This window comes from Folsomia candida, unplaced genomic scaffold (genome assembly GCF_002217175.1).
Source record: "Folsomia candida strain VU population unplaced genomic scaffold, ASM221717v1 Fcan01_Sc001, whole genome shotgun sequence".
Taxonomy (NCBI): Eukaryota; Metazoa; Arthropoda; class Collembola; order Entomobryomorpha; family Isotomidae; genus Folsomia; species Folsomia candida.
The window spans coordinates 2,754,424-2,772,650 of NW_019091193.1; the positions used below are offsets into that span (position 1 = coordinate 2,754,424).

An 18,227-nucleotide genomic window follows, 5' to 3' on the forward strand; every position below is an offset into this window, starting at 1 on the left:
CCAGCTGGGGAAAACTGCGATTTTGCAGCGAGAGATCTTAGGCAAATTTTTTCAGCAAGTCCGATCGCATAGCCGGATGGCCCACAAGGCGTGGCCGTTTCCAGACAGCGGGAATAGAATGAACAATCCTGATAGTAGGGAAGGCATTGTTGCGCGTTTACCGTGAGTGCACAGATTAACCCGGCCGTGGCGATATGGGAGATCCACATCTGGAGGACAAAAAATTTGAAGACTTTAATACTAAATGTTGCAATTAGTTTAAAAAATCTGAAAATTGCTGACACACCATACCATTTCGTGACAGAGAAATTAGTAGTATGTGTATTTATTAGGAAGATGTATGTATGTATGTATAAATTAGAGTACAGACAAATACATAGATGCTTCGCCACTTCTTTCCGAAACCAGACTACAAATACGGCTTACGCGGCTAGACAAGACGACGGCGATACCAAATGTGAGCTTAGTTTCCGACGCTGAGATACATTTCTAGATCCATAAAAACGGACATAAAAAAGTTGTGCATACTTGCATAATGGACACAGTATATATTTGCCCATATATATTTAACATGAACATGGGACGAAAAACTAATACTGATGACGGGCTTTGATAAAATAAGGAAATTTTTGTTGCATAAAGTCATGAATTTTAATGCTGTGAGACTTATGTAAATCCAATTCTTTGTCTAATTTTATTATCAAGATATGTATGGAAAACTCAGTAAAAAGTTCCATGATCGTTATGCAAAACATTAATTAATAAACCAAAATTTGATATGAAATGTTCCCTAGAATGCCTAAAATTCACGAACAGGATTTATGTGTAATATAATTGTAGATAGATATTGCATCATAGGTATTTATGTATGTAGCTGCATTAATTCATATCCACGTGAACATCAATCTGTAGATAAGCGAATATGCAACTGAAAATTTGCAAGTTCCATACATATTTGCATATATGTTCAATTTGAAAGTTGCAAAGCAAGAAAAGTTGCTTGCGTGAGTTTATGCAGGTTTATGTATCAGGTTGAAATCGCCAGTAAATACAAATATGTATCGTTGCAGGCAAGGCAGTCTCGAGTATGTATCGGTTAACTGCATGTGCAAATGTTTAAGCATAGTTGGGATAATTAAACAGCAATAAATTCAGTAATTTCATCAATGTAAATATGTATGTATATATGTAGATACATATTATGGAATTCTTTAGCAATTTTTCAATTTTTATTTATTTATGGGAATAATCCCAAAGTTTAATTTCAAGTTCTACGGTAATATCTAAATTGTGCAGGCTTGCACAACAGGAAAAATGAAATTTAATAAACGCCATAAGTTTCCATTCCATATATAAAAATGCTTACTTTTACCCATGCATACGTTTTTTAGCTGATTATCAGCCGTTTTAAGGGGCATTGGAAAATATAAATTTGTACATATTTATACGAATCGATATACAAAAGGTGAATCGACATGCTTTATACGACTTTGCACTTGAATATCTCTGGTGCAAATTCGAATTTTGAGCTGATTTTCGTAGGCAAGCAAGATAATATCCTCAAAAACATGTCTGCAAAGTTTTATTTGGATAGCTTAAGAAATGTCCCCTCCAGGGCCCTCAGAGTTGGAGGATGCTGTAAAATAACTTTCCAAACTTAATTATTCATGTGGCATGATAAGCAAAGAGGTCAGAGGTGAAAAATTGCTATTATTATAGCCCCAGATAATTAGTGTATCCAATAATGAAAGAATCCACAATGAATCAAATAATGTGGCCCCTCCAACATCGCTGACATTTTGCCCCAAAAAGCGAGCAATCCGAGCTTGCTTGAGAAAATTGCCCTGCTGACCTTGAAAGCGGACCCACTGGATCAAATGAATATTGGGGGTAAAGCTAGAAGTGTCCTAAGTAATATTAAATAAAACAGTCAAGATTTTGGGTAACCAGTTTTGGAGAAGGATCCGAGCTAATCAGCTGACGCGGAATCTTAAAAAGACTCGGAACTTATTTGGAAAATTAATGGTCAAATTTTGCTGAAAATAAATTTTTATAGCTTTTTTGTGTCCCCTGTCGCAGAACTATTTTATCTACAAGGTGCAAGTAACAAAATAATAAAATCACTGCGTTTTGATTAGTTAAAAAAAATTAAAGTTCCGCTTCGATTTTGACAAGAACCTTTTTACAAAACTGATGGGATTTGGTAAGAACTAATTTATAACGGTGTAACCACTTATCAAAATTTTGTCAAAAGTACTTACAGTGCAACATACAATTTGTACCTTGGACAAAAACAACGTTTGGGATTTTTAGCATCTAACTCGTAAAATGTGGGGGCCTTAAAAGTGGACGAGTTGCGTGCGCAAGCAAGCACATTCCATTAGGACAAGTATGAAGTTAGACTACAAAACAGACTTAAAAGATAAGCATGAGCCAAAAGTGGTTTTACATAGTGAAAAGCATGCTAAGTCATTTGATAATAGTCACAAAGACGATTTCTGCGTTAGGACATCAGAAAAAAATATTTTGTTCGACACCATTTTATTAGAACAGCAGTTTGGAAAGTGTTTTTACAGCACCCTCCAACTCTGAGGGCCCTGGAGGGAACATTATTTAAGCTATCCAAATAAAACTTTGCAGACATGTTTTTAAGGATGATATCTTGCTTGCCTACGAAAATCAGCTCAAAATTCGAATTTGCACCAGAGATATTCGAGTGCAAAGTCGTATAAACCATGTCGATTCGCCTTTTGTAGGCTTTAAAATCTGGCCTTTCAGATATTGTGACCTTTCCTTCATAGCAAAACCGGGGAAACTGGTTTAATTATCACAAGATGAAGCTCGATAATATGTTGATTAAATTTCCACCCTCATACATAACTACCCCCGCATTTATGTCCTCACATTGACATCGATGTAGCTTGGCACATTCATAAAGGTTCTTGAAATATTTTTTAATAAAATAAACTGATCTTCTGAAACGGTTGACTATTCAATCTGACCTTTCAACCAGAATCATGATCATCTTATCGAATCAGTAATGCGTATGCAAAGAAATCTCCAGGAAAACATAGGGCAACTAGTAATCGCACGACCTCCCAAGCTTTACAACAAAATCTCACCAAAAAATTTGGTCACTTACGATGAATAATACATTCTTAAAAACGTAACAGAAACTCCAGGAAGGCAATTTTTCATGGGAAATATATCTAAAAACATCTTACTAAATATATCTAATATAAAAAATTTTGATTCCGGTGGCAGAAAATCAAAATTGAAGTTGCAAAGTCTTTCAAAAAAATCAGTAACGGCTGGTGCGAAGGAAAAAGTTAAATGCAAAGTGGATAATGGATTAAATCCCTCTTGGTTCCTGGATATGTTGGCTAGATATATTTTTAGTATTCTACAGAAATTTGAGATTTCAAAACTTATTTTTGACAATTTTCAGGCCGAAGTTGCAAATGATCGGGTATATATAAGACCCGCTCTACGTTTACTTTGTGGTTATAATCGTAACCCCATTTCTAAGAGTGTAGGTGACAAAAATTGTTAAATATCTCAAAATAAGTAGCCGAAGCTCGGTACCTAGCCGTGTTCTACATACACATGTAGTGGGTACACACATAATACAGTAATATCTGTACGGTACTTGCATACATGTGTTGGGCCGTGCATAAGGTGTGTTATCGATTTGAAGGGGGTGGTCGTTAATCCATCTTATGCTTCCTACATATTTGAACTGTAGAATTTGTTGTAAAGGAGAGGTTCAAGGTATCCGTCGCATCACATCATTTAAGTACATACGCTTGCACCAATCTGCAAGCGTTTAAATGCAAAATATACCTAGTATGTAAAAAGCCCTTACAGAAGCCCTTCGCATCCCTTCTCATTTAACCACGAAACGAGCTAAGGACTTGAAAATCAAATCCGCTGCAGCTGACGCAAATAAAAAATATAAAATAAGAACACAAATTTGAAATTAAATTCACCGTTTTTTAGTTTTCAACAAACGTTTGACGTAAGTAAGTTACCAATTATCTATAAGTTCATATCATATGGTCACCAATTCATTCAGACCTATTTATGCATACAGTATAATTATATGCAGATGCAGTATTAAGTAGTTTATGTTCTTAATTGTTCAATTTTTCAATTCACAGTTTTGTATTCCATATTTTGCAGCATGTTTATGTGATCTGTGTTTCTTCGCAATTAATCATGTCGAAATACCTGATCGCTCATTCCAAGGTTTGTAAGTAGGCTGGTGCAATTTTTTAACAATTCGTCACTCATTACAGAATATTAGTTTCCAATTTATTTTTCAGGTTGAGAACGAGGTTCACGATTTGACCTGGAATATCAGCAATTTCGACTTTGTCTCCTTCCACCGGAATCGAGACGTCCTGAGCCAGTACGTTCTCCCATTCACCGTCGGCTCCAGCGTGGGCAAAGTCTCGAGCTGGAAACTTTTCTTGGCGTACGATCATGGAATATGAAATAAACTAGGGGAAGAATCTCATTTTCCCTGGCGTACGATACCACTGAAAATTCCCCGCATTGTACTTGCAATTAGTCGAATACACTGGCACCGACCAGGTTCCCGTTATCCTGCAAGCCTCCATTGACAATGTATTTGGGTCTAATGCCAATGAACTATTTCAATTGAATAAGAAACATGATACATATTTAGATAAGGTAACCTCTTAAGGACGAAATACAGATATTTGTGTACCTGGTATTTTGTTCTCCGCTGAAGACGAACTACACAAATATGTGTACTACATAAATTATCTTGACCCCCAAAATTTCTCAAAAAAATATGTCGGTATTTTGTGGAAAAACTGTATAGGTATGGTGAAAAGTTGATTTTTTTCGTTAAATTTTGGAATTTTCCCTATACCGACCAATAATAAAAAGTGGATGTTTCGTGGTTTTGGTAAAAGAAACTCAAAACTTCCGGCAATATACATACATAGATATTTCCTTTTTATATATATCATGACAATTTGATTGGTTGCTATTATCAGGTGTAATTATGAAATCGTATCCAAAGAAATTTTATTTAAAAAATAAGTAATATGCACGAAGGAGGTTAAATTCGCTATCATCAGATTTCAGATCATTATCATATTGTTTGGCAAAATTATGGTCATGTAAAATTCCCATTTTTGATACTTATACATATATGTAACATCATTTTATATATGTATAATTAATTCGATCCCGTATAGAAAGAACCTGCCACCTGGTCACTGCGACATCAACAGAGCCCTTTCCGTGTAATTTCGTACGATACAGCAGAACCGGAACATCGGCTGCATCTCCATTGACTTTGAACGTCTTGGCCAATGGACAAGCGCAGACTTTCACCCTCAACTCGATTTTCCAAAAAATTGCCAGCACCGGCTCCCCGTTCAGGATGAAAATCAAGTTTCAAGTTTTTGGCAAATACAATTTCACGACTTGCGGAAATAATTCGTCGTCATCTACAATTATGGAGAGGGAACAAGCAAAAAGTCTCCAGCGTCATAAAAAAGGCATACTTGCCCTGCTGGAAAGTGGGGATCGGGCCGACGTGACCTTTGAGACGAGGGATGACCAACGCATCGCGGCACACAGGCTGATCCTATCCATGCAGAGCTCCGTTTTTGCAGCCATGTTCGCCACCGAGATGAAAGAGAAGACTGAAGGTGTCGTCAAGCTGGACGACATGGGGGCGACGGGCTCAAAATATTTTTGAAGTTCGTATACACTGGAGAACTAGATGAAAAGTGGGGCGAGTTTTATGACGAGATTGTGAACGCGGCGATTAAGGTGTGCATGCAAAAATGATACGGAGATGATAAGCGATCACCTATGTTGTATAGTTACTATTTTTGTTTCATATTTCCAGTATCAAGTCCATTCCTTGATCGACATGTGCCAAGAGATGCTTCCGACTCTGGCCACGTGGGAAAATTGTTTCGAGATCCTGAAACTTGCTGAATTGCATGATATGGCTGGTGTGAAGAAGAAGGTTGAAGATTTTATCAAAAGGTATGCTTCAAACTCTTAATAATTTCACTTTTATGTAGTTTATGAAAGTAAAAATGATCTCGCTGGAAGATATTTTTAGACTGATGGTGATTTCTATTAAACAACTTGGTTTTAAGGTTTTGACAGTACATAGGAGACATTCATACATATGTAATAATATGTGGTCAGAAGTGACCATACAAACTACGCAGAGTTATGCTCAAACGAAGTGTCCCTTCTAATGAGGCATAAAAACAAAAGGACCCTTTTAATCCCTTGTCCTGGGAAAAAGGTTGGAAAATGCTCAGCCCTCATAAAAGTCGACAAACTTAAAAATTGATAAATATGGAAAACTTTGTTAACATGCATATTTTAACAGTTTACACAGTCAAAAGAAATTTTTATTTGTTAGTGATCCGGATAAAATGCTGCAGTTATTACGTGAATCGCCATCTTCGAAGCGTGCTCGACTTGCATAATTTTTGAAAAAATATGATTTCGCTTGCATATTTATAAGAAGGCAGGTTATGATTTGCGTATGAAATTTTTTACATTTTTACTTTTTGATGAACTAAACTATTATTTATGACTGTTGATAATGTTTTCCTACTTATTATTGCCTGGGCGTTAGAAGTTAAGATTAGTGCTAATATTTTAGTCTGCTCTGTTTTCTTTTGTAGGATTGTTAATTATACATACTCCTATTTTATTTGCTGTAAAATCTCGCGGTAAAAAAGTTTCCACCTGGCCCACACAGTTCGCACCCACTTCCATTCAAAACCCTATGTCTAAAGTTTTAAGTTGCAATAAGCTTTGAATGTAATTGGGTGCGAACTGTATGGGGCAGGTGGAAACCTTTTTACCGCGAGATTTTACAGCAAATAAAATAAGAGTATGTACTATCCCCGTACTTAGGCTTTGCACTTCATTTGCATAAATCTCAATAGCCCATTTTCGGCGATACGAGCTTTCCATGTTGAATAAACTCTATGGCTCTCGCGAATGCGTTAAAATATGCAAATGAGGTGCAAGGGCTGAGTGCGAGGATAGTATATAAATTATGTATATTATAAAATATCACTACTCATAAAATGCCAGCGTATTCCCTGCCTGACTCTGTGATCGAGTCCAAGTTACCCCGTAGAGGAGACAAAGAATGAAGCGGAGCAAAAACTGCATGCATGAATTTTCTGCATGAGTCTCACTTCGCCTGCACGTGACTTTCACGTACTTACACTTGCCATCAAACTCAAATTAAATGCCTTTGTATATAAACACAGTGTGCAAGTAAATTGAGTGAGTGAGCAGTATACGTATACATACGTCACTCATCAATAGTGGTTATCATGATAAGTGATCTTGATAAACACTATTAATTAATTATTTTAGTGTGAGAAACTCCAACCACAGCGAGTGGCATATCAATTCGAATGTATTTTTGACGCTGAATCCCAATCCGTCAATAGCTTGGCGTTAATTGTAGAAGTTAACGGGGTTTATGGAATTTAACGGGGGCGTGAAGCGTGGGAATTTCAATAGTTAGCTATGCAGTTACTCCCACGCAACGGGAATTTAAGTAATTAGCTATTCAACTACTCCCACAGGGGGAAATCAAATTGTACTGTGACCAGGTTAATTAAAATGCAGCATGACTTGGGCAAACCCTCACTCTGATGTATGTATGCGGTATGACAAAGTCTCCACTGGGAATTATTTAAAGTATAGTATGACGGATTTTTCGCTTTGGGCACACCCCCCACTGGAACCCTAGAACCCGGCCTTGGCCGGGCTATACGCTAGTTACTAATAATTTACATGTTCAATGTACAAAGACTTGCAATTCTCAATAGGTGAATAAATTCTCCGGCCAATTACTAAACTATAAAATAAAAGATGTAACAGCTTTATTTTTTGAATTTTATAAGTAAATTCTAGTCACCGGCAACCATAGACAATGTACTTACGAATAAGTTGATGGCACGGGCGATGCAGATGGGCGGATCATACCGAAGTAATAACAATTATGCACCGAAATATGATTCTGCAAAGTTTTAAAAGAAATGTATTCTTCATACGTGCGTCAATTAACAAGGGAAAATTTCAAAGGTTTCGGTCAATTGATAGAAATAAATTTGACAGGTGGGTGGATCCATTTTTACACCAATTTCTGATATGTTGTGGTTCAAGGAAATACTAATCTGGCAGTTGTGGTGGTTGAGGGTTGAGTCGTTGGCTCGACGACAGTTGTTGTTGGGACGGTAGTCGTCGTTGGCACGGTCGTCGTCGTTGGGACAGTGGTCGTTGTGGGGACGGTCGTCGTCGTGGCGACGGTAGTTGTTGTTGGGACTGTCGTGGTCGTTGCTAAATAATTCGAAATACATAGGTTCAATACTAATTTTTACCTATATTTCCGAAATTGAAATTGCAAATTTTGCTCCTTCTTGTACATATTTACAACCCGTACTTAATATCTCCGAAAGTTTTTTATTCGTACTTTATCTTCAAAAATTGTGATTTAAAGATACTCAGAAATTGGTTCCAGAGGAGTTTTTAAAGTGAAACCAACGCAACGCCACGTGGTTATTCAGGATTAAAATTCCCTGTTTTTAGAGCACTTTATACTTGAACTAGTGTAGAAGCCCGTCAATTGACGTGCAAAATAGGCCCGTCGATAAGCCCGTTACCCCTACATTAGTGAAGTTAGCCTCTCCTGTTCTCTCTGCAGAGTGGAGAGAGAAAAGGAGAGGCTAACTTCTCAACTAAGCCACCGACCCAGCCAGCAGCGATACACTCGCCTGCTTTATATAGTTTAGATATTCCAGCGAAGGTGATAATAACCATGTATAGAAAGTCTCTCTACTAAATAAAATGTTCATCATTAATTCATTAATGACACGACGCCTTACCTCGCGTCGTGGTCGTGGTTGGTGGCAAAGCCGTGCAGGACCATCTATACAGGCTGCTTCCGGCCCAAAGCGGGTTACACCGACAAACTCGGTTCTCCGCGGGGAAGTTGAGCACCTGGTGACGCCAACGTGGCGTTTCCCCGCAACAAACTGTAAAAAACAATTTTGTCTTAAGGTACACAAAATTAACCGCATATTCATAATTTAATTTCCCACCATTATTGATTTCCCGGCTAAATCTTGCCCGACTAGGGTCCATCCCGCTCCTCTTTACTCGGGACCCGTCCGCCCCCACGAGGAAGACGGCGCTGACGAGGGCAAAGAAAATCCAGGATTTCATCGTATTTATTGTTGCTCTGGAAAGATTTAAAACATGTATTTGAAAAAATATTATTCTACTGAATCCAGGGCGGAATAAGGTGACGCTTTATATGGAGAAGGTAACAATGGGAATCACAACTATGTAAATAACTCGATTTCCAAGATAAACAAATTGCGGTGAGATAATCAGATAATGAAACTTCTACGTAGAAGTTCAAGGACATTTTTAGCAGCGTACTCTAAGCACACCCACCCCCCCCCCAATTTAGAGTTAATGTATGAATCTACGTATGTATCTTGTACATAAATATGTCCTGTAGGATGCAAAATCCATTCAGGGAAAGAAATGATACGGATGACGCATAAAATCTCGTTTGGAATGTAATCGGGAAAATGAATGTCACTCAATTTAGAAATTTTAGCATGTTAATTCCACGGTCAACATTTCAAACTTGCCCACACTAGTTATGAACTACTCGCAAGTGATATATCGTAGTGCCTCATGCAGAAATATCTATTGTTAGCCAACTGTATAAATATACCCAATTATGTATGTACCTGACGAAGGATTCTGTTGAGAAGGATACGTTCAATCTCATAATTTTGTTCGAGGCGTATTTTCTAAATACATCAGGTTGACCACAAAGACGTATTTAATTTCTAGTGACGCAATTAAATTTGTGTGTATGTACACATAAAGTACCGTTGTATGTAGTTCACGGAGTTAACCGGAATCGTTCTTGGCAACTTATGTGTGTATGCTGATTTATTTGCATAACTGGAAAATAATGTGCACATCACTGATACACAGTTCGAAAATATAAATGAAATACTTTTTCATTGCCAACCTCACATCCGTATCGCTCATGCATACGCATGTATACGTGGTATTTATAAATATATAATCTCATATTATTATAGCAAGGGATCGGTCAAAATATGTAAATGAGGTAACTGGAGATTTTACTCCGTACAGCACATGCATATGTATATAATATGCAAATACTGAAAAATTTTCCAAAATAGGTGTTTTTCCCATGTTCATATTCTTATCCTGTTACAACAAATTAATGAGATTCTTCTCTACTTCTCTTTACTGACAAGTACAATCATTACAGTAATACAGTCCTCAGATATTCACAATGTATTAACGGGAGAAAATTGGATGGGGTATACTAATTAGGTAGTGTTTGGTCTGTTTGCGTGTTCAATAGTTTCAACGTACCAAGAATTACATATGTATTCGCATATACCTACTCATTCGTTCATTTCTACTTTAAATAATCTGATGACGAAGCTTGTTAATTAAAGGTACAATCATTGACATCAGACAAATCCATCAGCACTTATGTAAACGGGAACATCCTTTGTATAATGAGTCGAATTTTTAGAGTGTATTCCATGAATGGGTTACCAAGGAACATAACTAACGCAAACATTCTTTTGCACAAGGGAGCTTTGTCGTTTACTGGGAAGATTTCGGAGATTAAGAACTCTACAGGTTCTTAATCTCACAAATTACGGTGGACCCGAAATTTCGCGAACTTTATATTGATCATTCCAACTAACCGAAATCTTACCATGTCGAACAACCCGATTCAGATTGACCATCTCCTCGATCACGTTTCCCCATGCAACTTGCACATCATCCATGATGGCATTGACTCGAGCACATTTCATTCAAATGGAAATCATCTTCCAACTGAAATTTTCTTTCCGTCGCCGTACAAATACCCCGACATTGGCGAAACATCACACATTACATTTCCCGCCATCGATGTGACTAAATCACGTTTTGGTACGTGCCGAATAGCCATAGTTCTTATGAACTTTTTTACCTCGCTAAGTTCAAAATGGCGAAATCACCATAAGCAGAAGAACTGGATGGAATTCGTAAACGAAGAACATTTCTTTGTTAATTCTACGAATGGATTTTTCGTCCGTGACAAGAAGCTTTTTGTCGTGGTTGTGGGGCATCGTGAGAAAGCGGGAGGTCTGAGTTTATTCATGCAGTTCGAAACGTTCAGCAAGCACGTTTACAACTTGGGCATAACCTTCATTTCTCGGGAGGGTGATAATCTGATAAGTTTCTGCGTTAAGGGACAAGATGGAGAAGACGTTCACGAGGGAAATTTGAATTGTGTGGATAAAATGGACAATCTAGTCACGATATTTATCAAATTGTCGATGCCACCTAAATATTGGTGTTTCGCAGTGAAACAGTTTAATTTACAGAAAGATAGTTTTAAAATAGACATCACTTTAGTAAATAATATCGATCCTTTTAATCCGTTTGACCGTTCCAATCCTTACACGGTGGAACATTTGGCTCAGGCCGTGTTCCGCAAAGCTAATGCAACTCTGTTCTCTGAAGGTTCACAAATTATCAAGCTCGCACAATTTGAATTAGAAGATATTACGGAAGACCACTGGGTATATACCACGGTCAACTTAAAATTCGTAGGATTTCAATTTTTAACCTGTTATGTCGAATCATATTTAACTTTTCGCTTTTACTTGGATCCGTTCCAGCCAAATTTATGGGTGGGGCTAGGCATTTGCCTTTTCCTCATTACCGCTATTGTTTGGATGTACGTTCGCAACGCGGAGGTGGGGAACGTCTCATTTTCCCCCTGGCTGTTCGTCCTGTCCTCGCTTTTAGAAGAAGCTTACTTGGTTCCGATGAAGATTGTTAAATTGATCATATTCCGTTACATTTTTGGCATTTAGAGTCTAATGTCGGTCATCTTAACGAATTGTTATAACGAATTAATGATCTCCAAGCTTAATTCACCGCTAAATTCAGTAATTCCAGAAAGGTTTGTAGATCTTTTATGCGAAGGTGGTGCGATACATTCGTCGTCTCATTACAATTCGACAGATTTCATGGTCAATTTTAGAAAGAAATTGCACTTATTTTATTTCAGCGTATCGCCTAGGTGTTCGCGATTATGAAATTTTTCACAACACGAGTTTTGTCGATTTACAAAATCAACATGATTCTAGCAATTGTTATAAATTGTTATCAACCCCGGTTCAATTTCCGGGTTATACTGTTTTTGAATTCAAATTTTTAATATATCTGAAGCATGTCTTGGATCACCTTTTACAAGCACACTTGCGCTGGGATGAAGGTCCCGAATCGGTTCCATTGCTTGAGTGGCCCCATCTGGCGTTAATGCTCCAACTGTTGAATCCACATCACGCCCATTTCCCAAAGGAAATTGACTACTCAAGAAAGGACCTCACGGTAACCGATGTGCAGAAAAATATAGAAACGGAAGTTGTCGATTGTTCCCGCAAAACGGTTTTCATCGCTAAATCAGACCTTCTGCAATTTGAGTATGAATTCCTAACCTGGAGCTATTACGGGACGAAATTTCACAAAGGAAAAGAGATACTAAATCCACTCCAAGTAGGATTAATATTCGAGGGCGAGGGTTTATCTAAAGTTCCAAAATATTATAAAGGCCTGATTGAAACAGGAATTTATGCCCGCGTAGAAAAAGAAGTCGAATCTATGGCCATGTCAGATAGGGAGCAGGCAATCAACAGAAGGAATGAGAGATCCTTCTCGTTAGGGTTGGACGGGGGCATTGTGACACTTTTCATTCTATGCGGAGTCGTAGTTACAAGTTCTATTTTGTGTTTCTGGTTTGAATATAGGATCAAAATTGCTAGGTTGTTGGGTGTGCTTAAAAATAGGAAAATTGATAAAATGATGCTTGATAGTTTCTATGAATGCAAAACACTCTCGAGAAAGAAGAACATCCCTGTTACCAGATAATTTTCGGAAATATTCCGTCCCATACCAAAATTGCACAAATTTCTGCAACGATTTTTTTATCAGTTGACTACCAGCTATTTTTCTAAATAATTGTTTGCCTATAAATTTCGCACATTTGCGTAGCAAAATTATTTCTCTTAGCTACCAATTGCACACGAGACCGTTTTTTATTTCGTACCAGTTACACTACTGTGTGTAATTATTTAGATGGGGGATTTTTAAAAAAAGATGATGGATGCGTAGTGTAAAGTGGCGGAGAACGTACATAAAATTTCCAAAAATACCTTTGGTAAGAAAGAGTTTTGTGGTTCGGTGAACCTCTTGAATTCATTTGTGTAATTATAATTTAGGTAGTGTGTATATACCAAGTACTTTCAGCAATCTTAAGTTTTATTCAATTAAGCATAAAATTGTATTCGCAGAGAATTGAAGTGCAGATATTAAATATGTTATTCGCAGAATATTAAATATTATCATTTTAAATACATTAATTTGGAAAAAACTAAGCGACCAGCGCCAGTACTTTAGGTAAATATGCATACATACATATGTAACATAGTAAATATTTCGGGATCTAGTTTGAAAGTATGAGACAAATGAATAAACTCAGGAACTTAAATGCATACTTTCGAACTATGAACTTTGCTCTGAAACAAACTTCAAAATATATATTTTGATTGTCCTATTTTAGACTTCTTTGCGATTTCAGCGTACTTAAAAATGCCAATTCCTTCCTCGTGCCTTCAAAATGCTTCTTTTGTCTTACCGAGTTAGGAATACTGCCAAGAATCCAGTTGTACTTGTTCGTTTTATAATTTGTTTTAGGAATAAATGGCAGTTTATTGGGATTTTTAGAATATTTCGGAATTTTTCCTCCATGCCGGATAAGGAAAAGAGCTTCTGACGGAAGCAGGAACCACCGGAACGGATACCAATCTTGGGGAAAGGCTTCGTTTGATATCGTAATATCAGAATGTACCAAAACCTAAGGAGAATTAGAAAATTAAATTAAAATCCCAGGGAGTGAAAGTCGGCCTGCCGAAAATTAGACATCATTTTAACTAGAAATTCATGTTTGTAAAATTAAGCACGCTTGCTAATACAAGTTCGGATAGAAATTGTGTGCAAAATTATTTAATTCAAACTGTTCATAAATTATGTAACTAAAAAATACCCTTTTTCGTCCCCTCAGGAGAAAAAATCCTGGTCATTTTATTGATTTAGAATTTACAAATAAGTTGAAATTGATGAGAAATTTCAGAATCTCAGAATTATGAACGTTACTTCTGAGTTCTGAATAAAAATTGGAAGATTGATGTTCATTCAAGCTTTAAGAAGTATCTAAATCAAACCTGTTCAACACTGTCCAGTAAATGTTTTGCATAGCTCAACGCCATCTCAAAATCTGGCGCCAAATCAATATTCTTATCCGATGAGGCAACACGCTCTGATCCGAAGGTTTTAAGACTTACTCGATGATTCAAAGTATTCTGAAAATGAGTTTAGCAAACCAATAAAATTGGGGAATATCATATAAAATCATAGATATTTTGCTCGGTATTTTATTTACGTGTTGGTGTAAATTTGAAGCAAACTTAAATGTCCCAGTTGCACTATTCATTTCGTAAAAAGGTAAAAATTTCCATCCTTGTGTTGCAATTAACATTACGGCGTCAATCAAATAACTAATTTCTTGTTGAGATGCGTGATAGGGAAGAGAAACCCGGGTGAATCCAGGCTTAAAAACTACGCCATATGCAGCATCACCGTTTGAATTCCTGTAAAGGGTAGAATACATAAATGAAATGGTAATATTATAATCCACTTCAAAGTGATCGAGTCAGTGTTATCGATGATTAATAGGGTATCAAAAAACAGGTTTTCGATTTTTACGATTTTGGAAAATTTTATTGAACTAGTTTTCCATTTATATTCTCCACAATCACTGATTGTGATCTGAATGAAACTGATTGTCAATCAGTTTCATTCCAGTTGTACGCAAATAACAATTGTGCGAGAGTATGTAACCCGGCAGAATTTATGCAAATTACGGCAATAATGTGGCAGGACTTTGACAAAAAATGTGTTTGAGGACAATTAACAAAGACAAAAAAAGGTAATTCGTACACGTGTTCGCAATCATCATAAATAACCAAGATAATTTTTGCCACAAAAAATCAAACCGGTTTTTGCGTGTAATAAAACTAACTGGGTTGCGTTAACGACCGTTTTGCTGACAAAATCGGTTTCTCGGAAAAATTTAGGTTTTACAAAAAATCTTATTAAAAAAACTGGGTTTCGTTCCCAGAGTCCCCAAATTTCAAATGAGATCGTCCCATTTTTTTTAGACCAGATCGATTCATATTTCACCACCCCAAAATGTCACATTCGAAACTATGTATGTACGAATTTGTATAGCTCAACTTCATTGTTACCTTATCGGAACTGAGAGCATTTGTTCATAGACTTTCGCCAGCTTGTCATCAATTCCAAGCAGCAGTTGACCATACGGACCCGCGCACATGCAACCACTTCTGCTTTGAATACCAAATAAATCATTGAGTAACGTCGTCACAAAATTGTGATGCAGGTAGCAATCCTGAAACAATTGTACATATTTAGTAAACCATATTGGCAAAAAATGATTAAAATTAATTATGACGTACCATTCGTTTATTGTAAATTAGGAAGGAAATTATGGGTAATCGTGGTGCATCTGTTGGGCCCAAAATAATTATTTCTGGGATCTTTCTCCACGCCTTAATCACCTGTCTGAAAATATTAAGGAAATTAAACATTGAAAATTATTTTTGAAATGAACAATAAAATTTACCTAGTAAATTCCCCTTCCTTTTGAACGATGGATCCAATTCCGGATAATTTTTGTAGCTGAAACACCAATCCTAATCGAATGGACCCCACAATGTCGGGAGTACCGCCTTCGTTACGTTCTACAAGGTCGTTGAGATAGCGGTGTCTTGCCTGCGTGACGAACACGACAGTGCCACCGCCATGACCGTGTGGGGTGGGTTTCGAAATACGGATTTCTTTGCGATTAAGACTCCTTAAAAAGATAATTTTCACATAAATTCGAAACTTTAGACGAGAGTATTCAAAACTGGTTTTCGATTTTACAGAATGAAGTTTGAAATATTTTAGTAAAGCTGGAAACCAATTTTTCATAGCAAAAATCGTTTCGGGGCTACATATAGATTTATTTCGCAAAATAATGTCTAGCATTTGTTGTATTGTAAATTTCAGATTATTAAAAAAATTAATCGGGTATAAAACCAGTTTGAAAAATCAGTTTAAACAAGAGTTTGGAGAAAATAAAAAAACCGGTTTTATGAAAATTTTCAAAAATCAGAAAGGTCGATGTATATTTTTAACAATATCCAACCTACAAAATAAATGCCGCGTACTTTGGACAAGGCATATGCATATCTGGACCGGAAGTAGTACAGCTCAATATATTACCCGGTGTTTGCGGCCCGCCAAGAAATTTATGTCCAGAAAACGAAATTGCATCCTTTCTACACAACTTGTCCAGCGAGTCATTCCCAGTTTTCGGATTCATACAGATTTTTACATGTGGCGCCGCAGCGGCGTAATCCCAAAACGAGAAAGCCCCATACTTATGGAGAAGCGCGGTAATGGCGACATCGTCACTTAGCGCCCCAGTAACGTTCGATCCAGCCGAGAAGGAGCCAACCACCAGGCGGGATTTCGTCATCTTATTTCCCCGAATGGATTTCAAAATGCCCTCTAATTGCTTCAGGTCGACAAACCCGGACGAATTTGTAGCCACCGTGATTAATCGGTCAGTTACTTCTCGCCACGGCAGAATGTTGGAGTGGTGTTCGAAAGGTCCCACAATTACGAGGGGAGGAGGAAATCCGTCTTTTTGCTGAGTAATAATGGATCCCAGAAATTTATGGATTGCCGTAGTTGTTCCGGACCCGGTAAAAATTACGACATCATCCTCACTACAGCCACACTCGTCATGAATTATACTCCTGGCTTCTTCCCTAAAAAATAAGATCAAGCGCTAACAATAAATTATGTCATGGGTTGCATATTATTTTCGTAGATCTAAAAATGTTAGGGACAGTATTTTTAAAAAATTGGGTAGTGTCGTGCGTGGGTTACGTTGGGTCCCACATTGCCCTAGACGGGCTTCACTTATCCCAAACCGGTCTAGACCGGTTTCTAGTTACGAAACAGGTTATGTACCAGAACGAAAGTTGCATAATTGATAATGCACTAATCATGTAATGCACTTAAGTAGATTCTGCATACCTATGTGCATTACATGATTGGCTATATTTATGGGTGTGGCCCCCATTGACAGTAAATAGGCGAAAAATTTAATTAATGCTAATTATGTAAGGTCAGTTATACTAAATACCTTAGCGTGTTAATTTTTGCAGCGCGATAGGTATTATTGACAGTAAATTATTTAATTATTTAATGGTAGTTATGTAAGGTTAGTATACATACTATCTACGTAAATACCTTAGTGTTGTAATTTGCGCAGCACAGTAAGTATTCGTTGTGTGCGTATTTGCATAAATTGGTAGAACTTTAGCACGCAAAAAATCCTCTATTTCTTCGACGGCGCGGTTTGACGCGGTCTGGTCGAGATAGACGCCTATTCAAATTTACATATTTTAGTTTATGTAAATATTTGCTTAAATTTCTTAACTTATGCTCACATTTCCGAGGTCCAAAAGGTCCAGGAATGACCAAATCCTCCCCAATTATACTACTACCTCCAACATCCCCAATTTTTGCGACAGGAGTACTGCATTCGCTGTCTGAAACCGACAGTAGCGACTTACTCAACGAATTAACCTCACTTATCGATCTGCTAAACTTCCTATATTCTTTCTCCTCCTCCGAAATATAGTCCGACGAAGGATAAAAAGTTTCAAAACTATTGCTCGAAAAAAAATTATCGTAACTTCTCCTATTAGTCTCCAAACTAGAAAAATTCGAATTTCGGATGGACGTCTGACTCCCGAAATTACTCCGCGGTCGTGGAATTCTTAACATTTTGCTCTCTCCAACCTCAGATTTTTTAATGTTGTGTAATTTTACCATGGCGCATATATATTTATACTTATTTCAGGCTTAGGCAGATGCAAACAAGTTTAGCGTAGCAGTCAATCACTTCGCTTGCAAATGAACATACTTAG

The 18,227-nt window shown here is 37.2% G+C and overlaps 2 protein-coding genes and 1 long non-coding RNA gene across 5 annotated transcripts; 1 reads left to right on the forward strand and 2 right to left on the reverse strand.

Moving 5' to 3' along the window:
• The first annotated feature begins 3,863 nt into the window (after window positions 1–3,863).
• LOC118435227 lies at window positions 3,864–7,678 on the forward strand. Of its 2 annotated transcripts, XR_004834638.1 has the most exons (6): window positions 3,864–4,022; window positions 4,183–4,248; window positions 4,326–4,695; window positions 5,232–5,814; window positions 5,894–6,036; window positions 7,620–7,678. It is a non-coding gene; the product is annotated as an uncharacterized LOC118435227 (long non-coding RNA). The 2 variants fall into 2 exon arrangements; XR_004834640.1 differs by lacking the exons at window positions 5,232–5,814; window positions 5,894–6,036; window positions 7,620–7,678 and having other exon boundaries at window positions 4,326–4,738.
• Window positions 7,679–7,897: 219 nt separating this feature from the next.
• On the reverse strand, window positions 7,898–9,323 carry LOC110841743 (mucin-2). The gene is made up of 3 exons (XM_022087440.2): window positions 9,138–9,323; window positions 8,922–9,071; window positions 7,898–8,376 (listed from the first exon to the last, which is right to left on the reverse strand). The coding sequence occupies exons 1-3, from the start codon at window positions 9,259–9,261 to the stop codon at window positions 8,198–8,200; spliced, it is 453 nt and encodes a 150-aa protein (XP_021943132.1). The 5' UTR covers window positions 9,262–9,323; the 3' UTR covers window positions 7,898–8,197.
• Window positions 9,324–13,410: 4,087 nt separating this feature from the next.
• LOC110845404 (probable cysteine desulfurase) lies at window positions 13,411–18,182 on the reverse strand. 2 transcript variants are annotated; one of them, XM_035846854.1, is made up of 8 exons: window positions 17,745–18,180; window positions 17,545–17,680; window positions 15,863–17,057; window positions 15,696–15,801; window positions 15,465–15,628; window positions 14,600–14,807; window positions 14,382–14,519; window positions 13,411–14,014 (listed from the first exon to the last, which is right to left on the reverse strand). In XM_035846854.1, exons 3-8 carry the CDS (start codon window positions 16,267–16,269, stop codon window positions 13,712–13,714), a joined length of 1,326 nt encoding a protein of 441 aa, XP_035702747.1. In that variant the 5' UTR covers window positions 16,270–17,057; window positions 17,545–17,680; window positions 17,745–18,180; the 3' UTR covers window positions 13,411–13,711. The 2 variants fall into 2 exon arrangements, with proteins under 2 accessions (XP_035702747.1, XP_035702748.1); XM_035846855.1 differs by lacking the exons at window positions 13,411–14,014; window positions 14,382–14,519; window positions 14,600–14,807; window positions 15,465–15,628; window positions 15,696–15,801 and having other exon boundaries at window positions 15,956–16,093; window positions 16,507–17,057; window positions 17,745–18,182.
• Between the last annotated feature and the right edge of the window lie 45 nt (window positions 18,183–18,227).

Excerpts from the sequence above, each read along its gene's own strand:
- LOC110845404 (XM_035846854.1), bottom strand. The coding sequence starts at position 16,269 with ATGCTAGACATTATTTTGCGAAATAAATCTATATGTAGCCCCGAAACG. Across the intron at positions 14,808-15,464 it reads ATGCTCTCAGTTCCGATAAG|GAATTCAAACGGTGATGCTG; the intron begins GTAACAATGAAG and ends TACCCTTTACAG. Across the intron at positions 14,015-14,381 it reads TACTGGACAGTGTTGAACAG|GTTTTGGTACATTCTGATAT; the intron begins GTTTGATTTAGA and ends AATTCTCCTTAG.
- LOC110841743 (XM_022087440.2), bottom strand. The coding sequence starts at position 9,261 with ATGAAATCCTGGATTTTCTTTGCCCTCGTCAGCGCCGTCTTCCTCGTG. Across the intron at positions 9,072-9,137 it reads TAGCCGGGAAATCAATAATG|TTTGTTGCGGGGAAACGCCA; the intron begins GTGGGAAATTAA and ends TGTTTTTTACAG. Across the intron at positions 8,377-8,921 it reads AACCACGACCACGACGCGAG|CAACGACCACGACAGTCCCA; the intron begins GTAAGGCGTCGT and ends CGAATTATTTAG.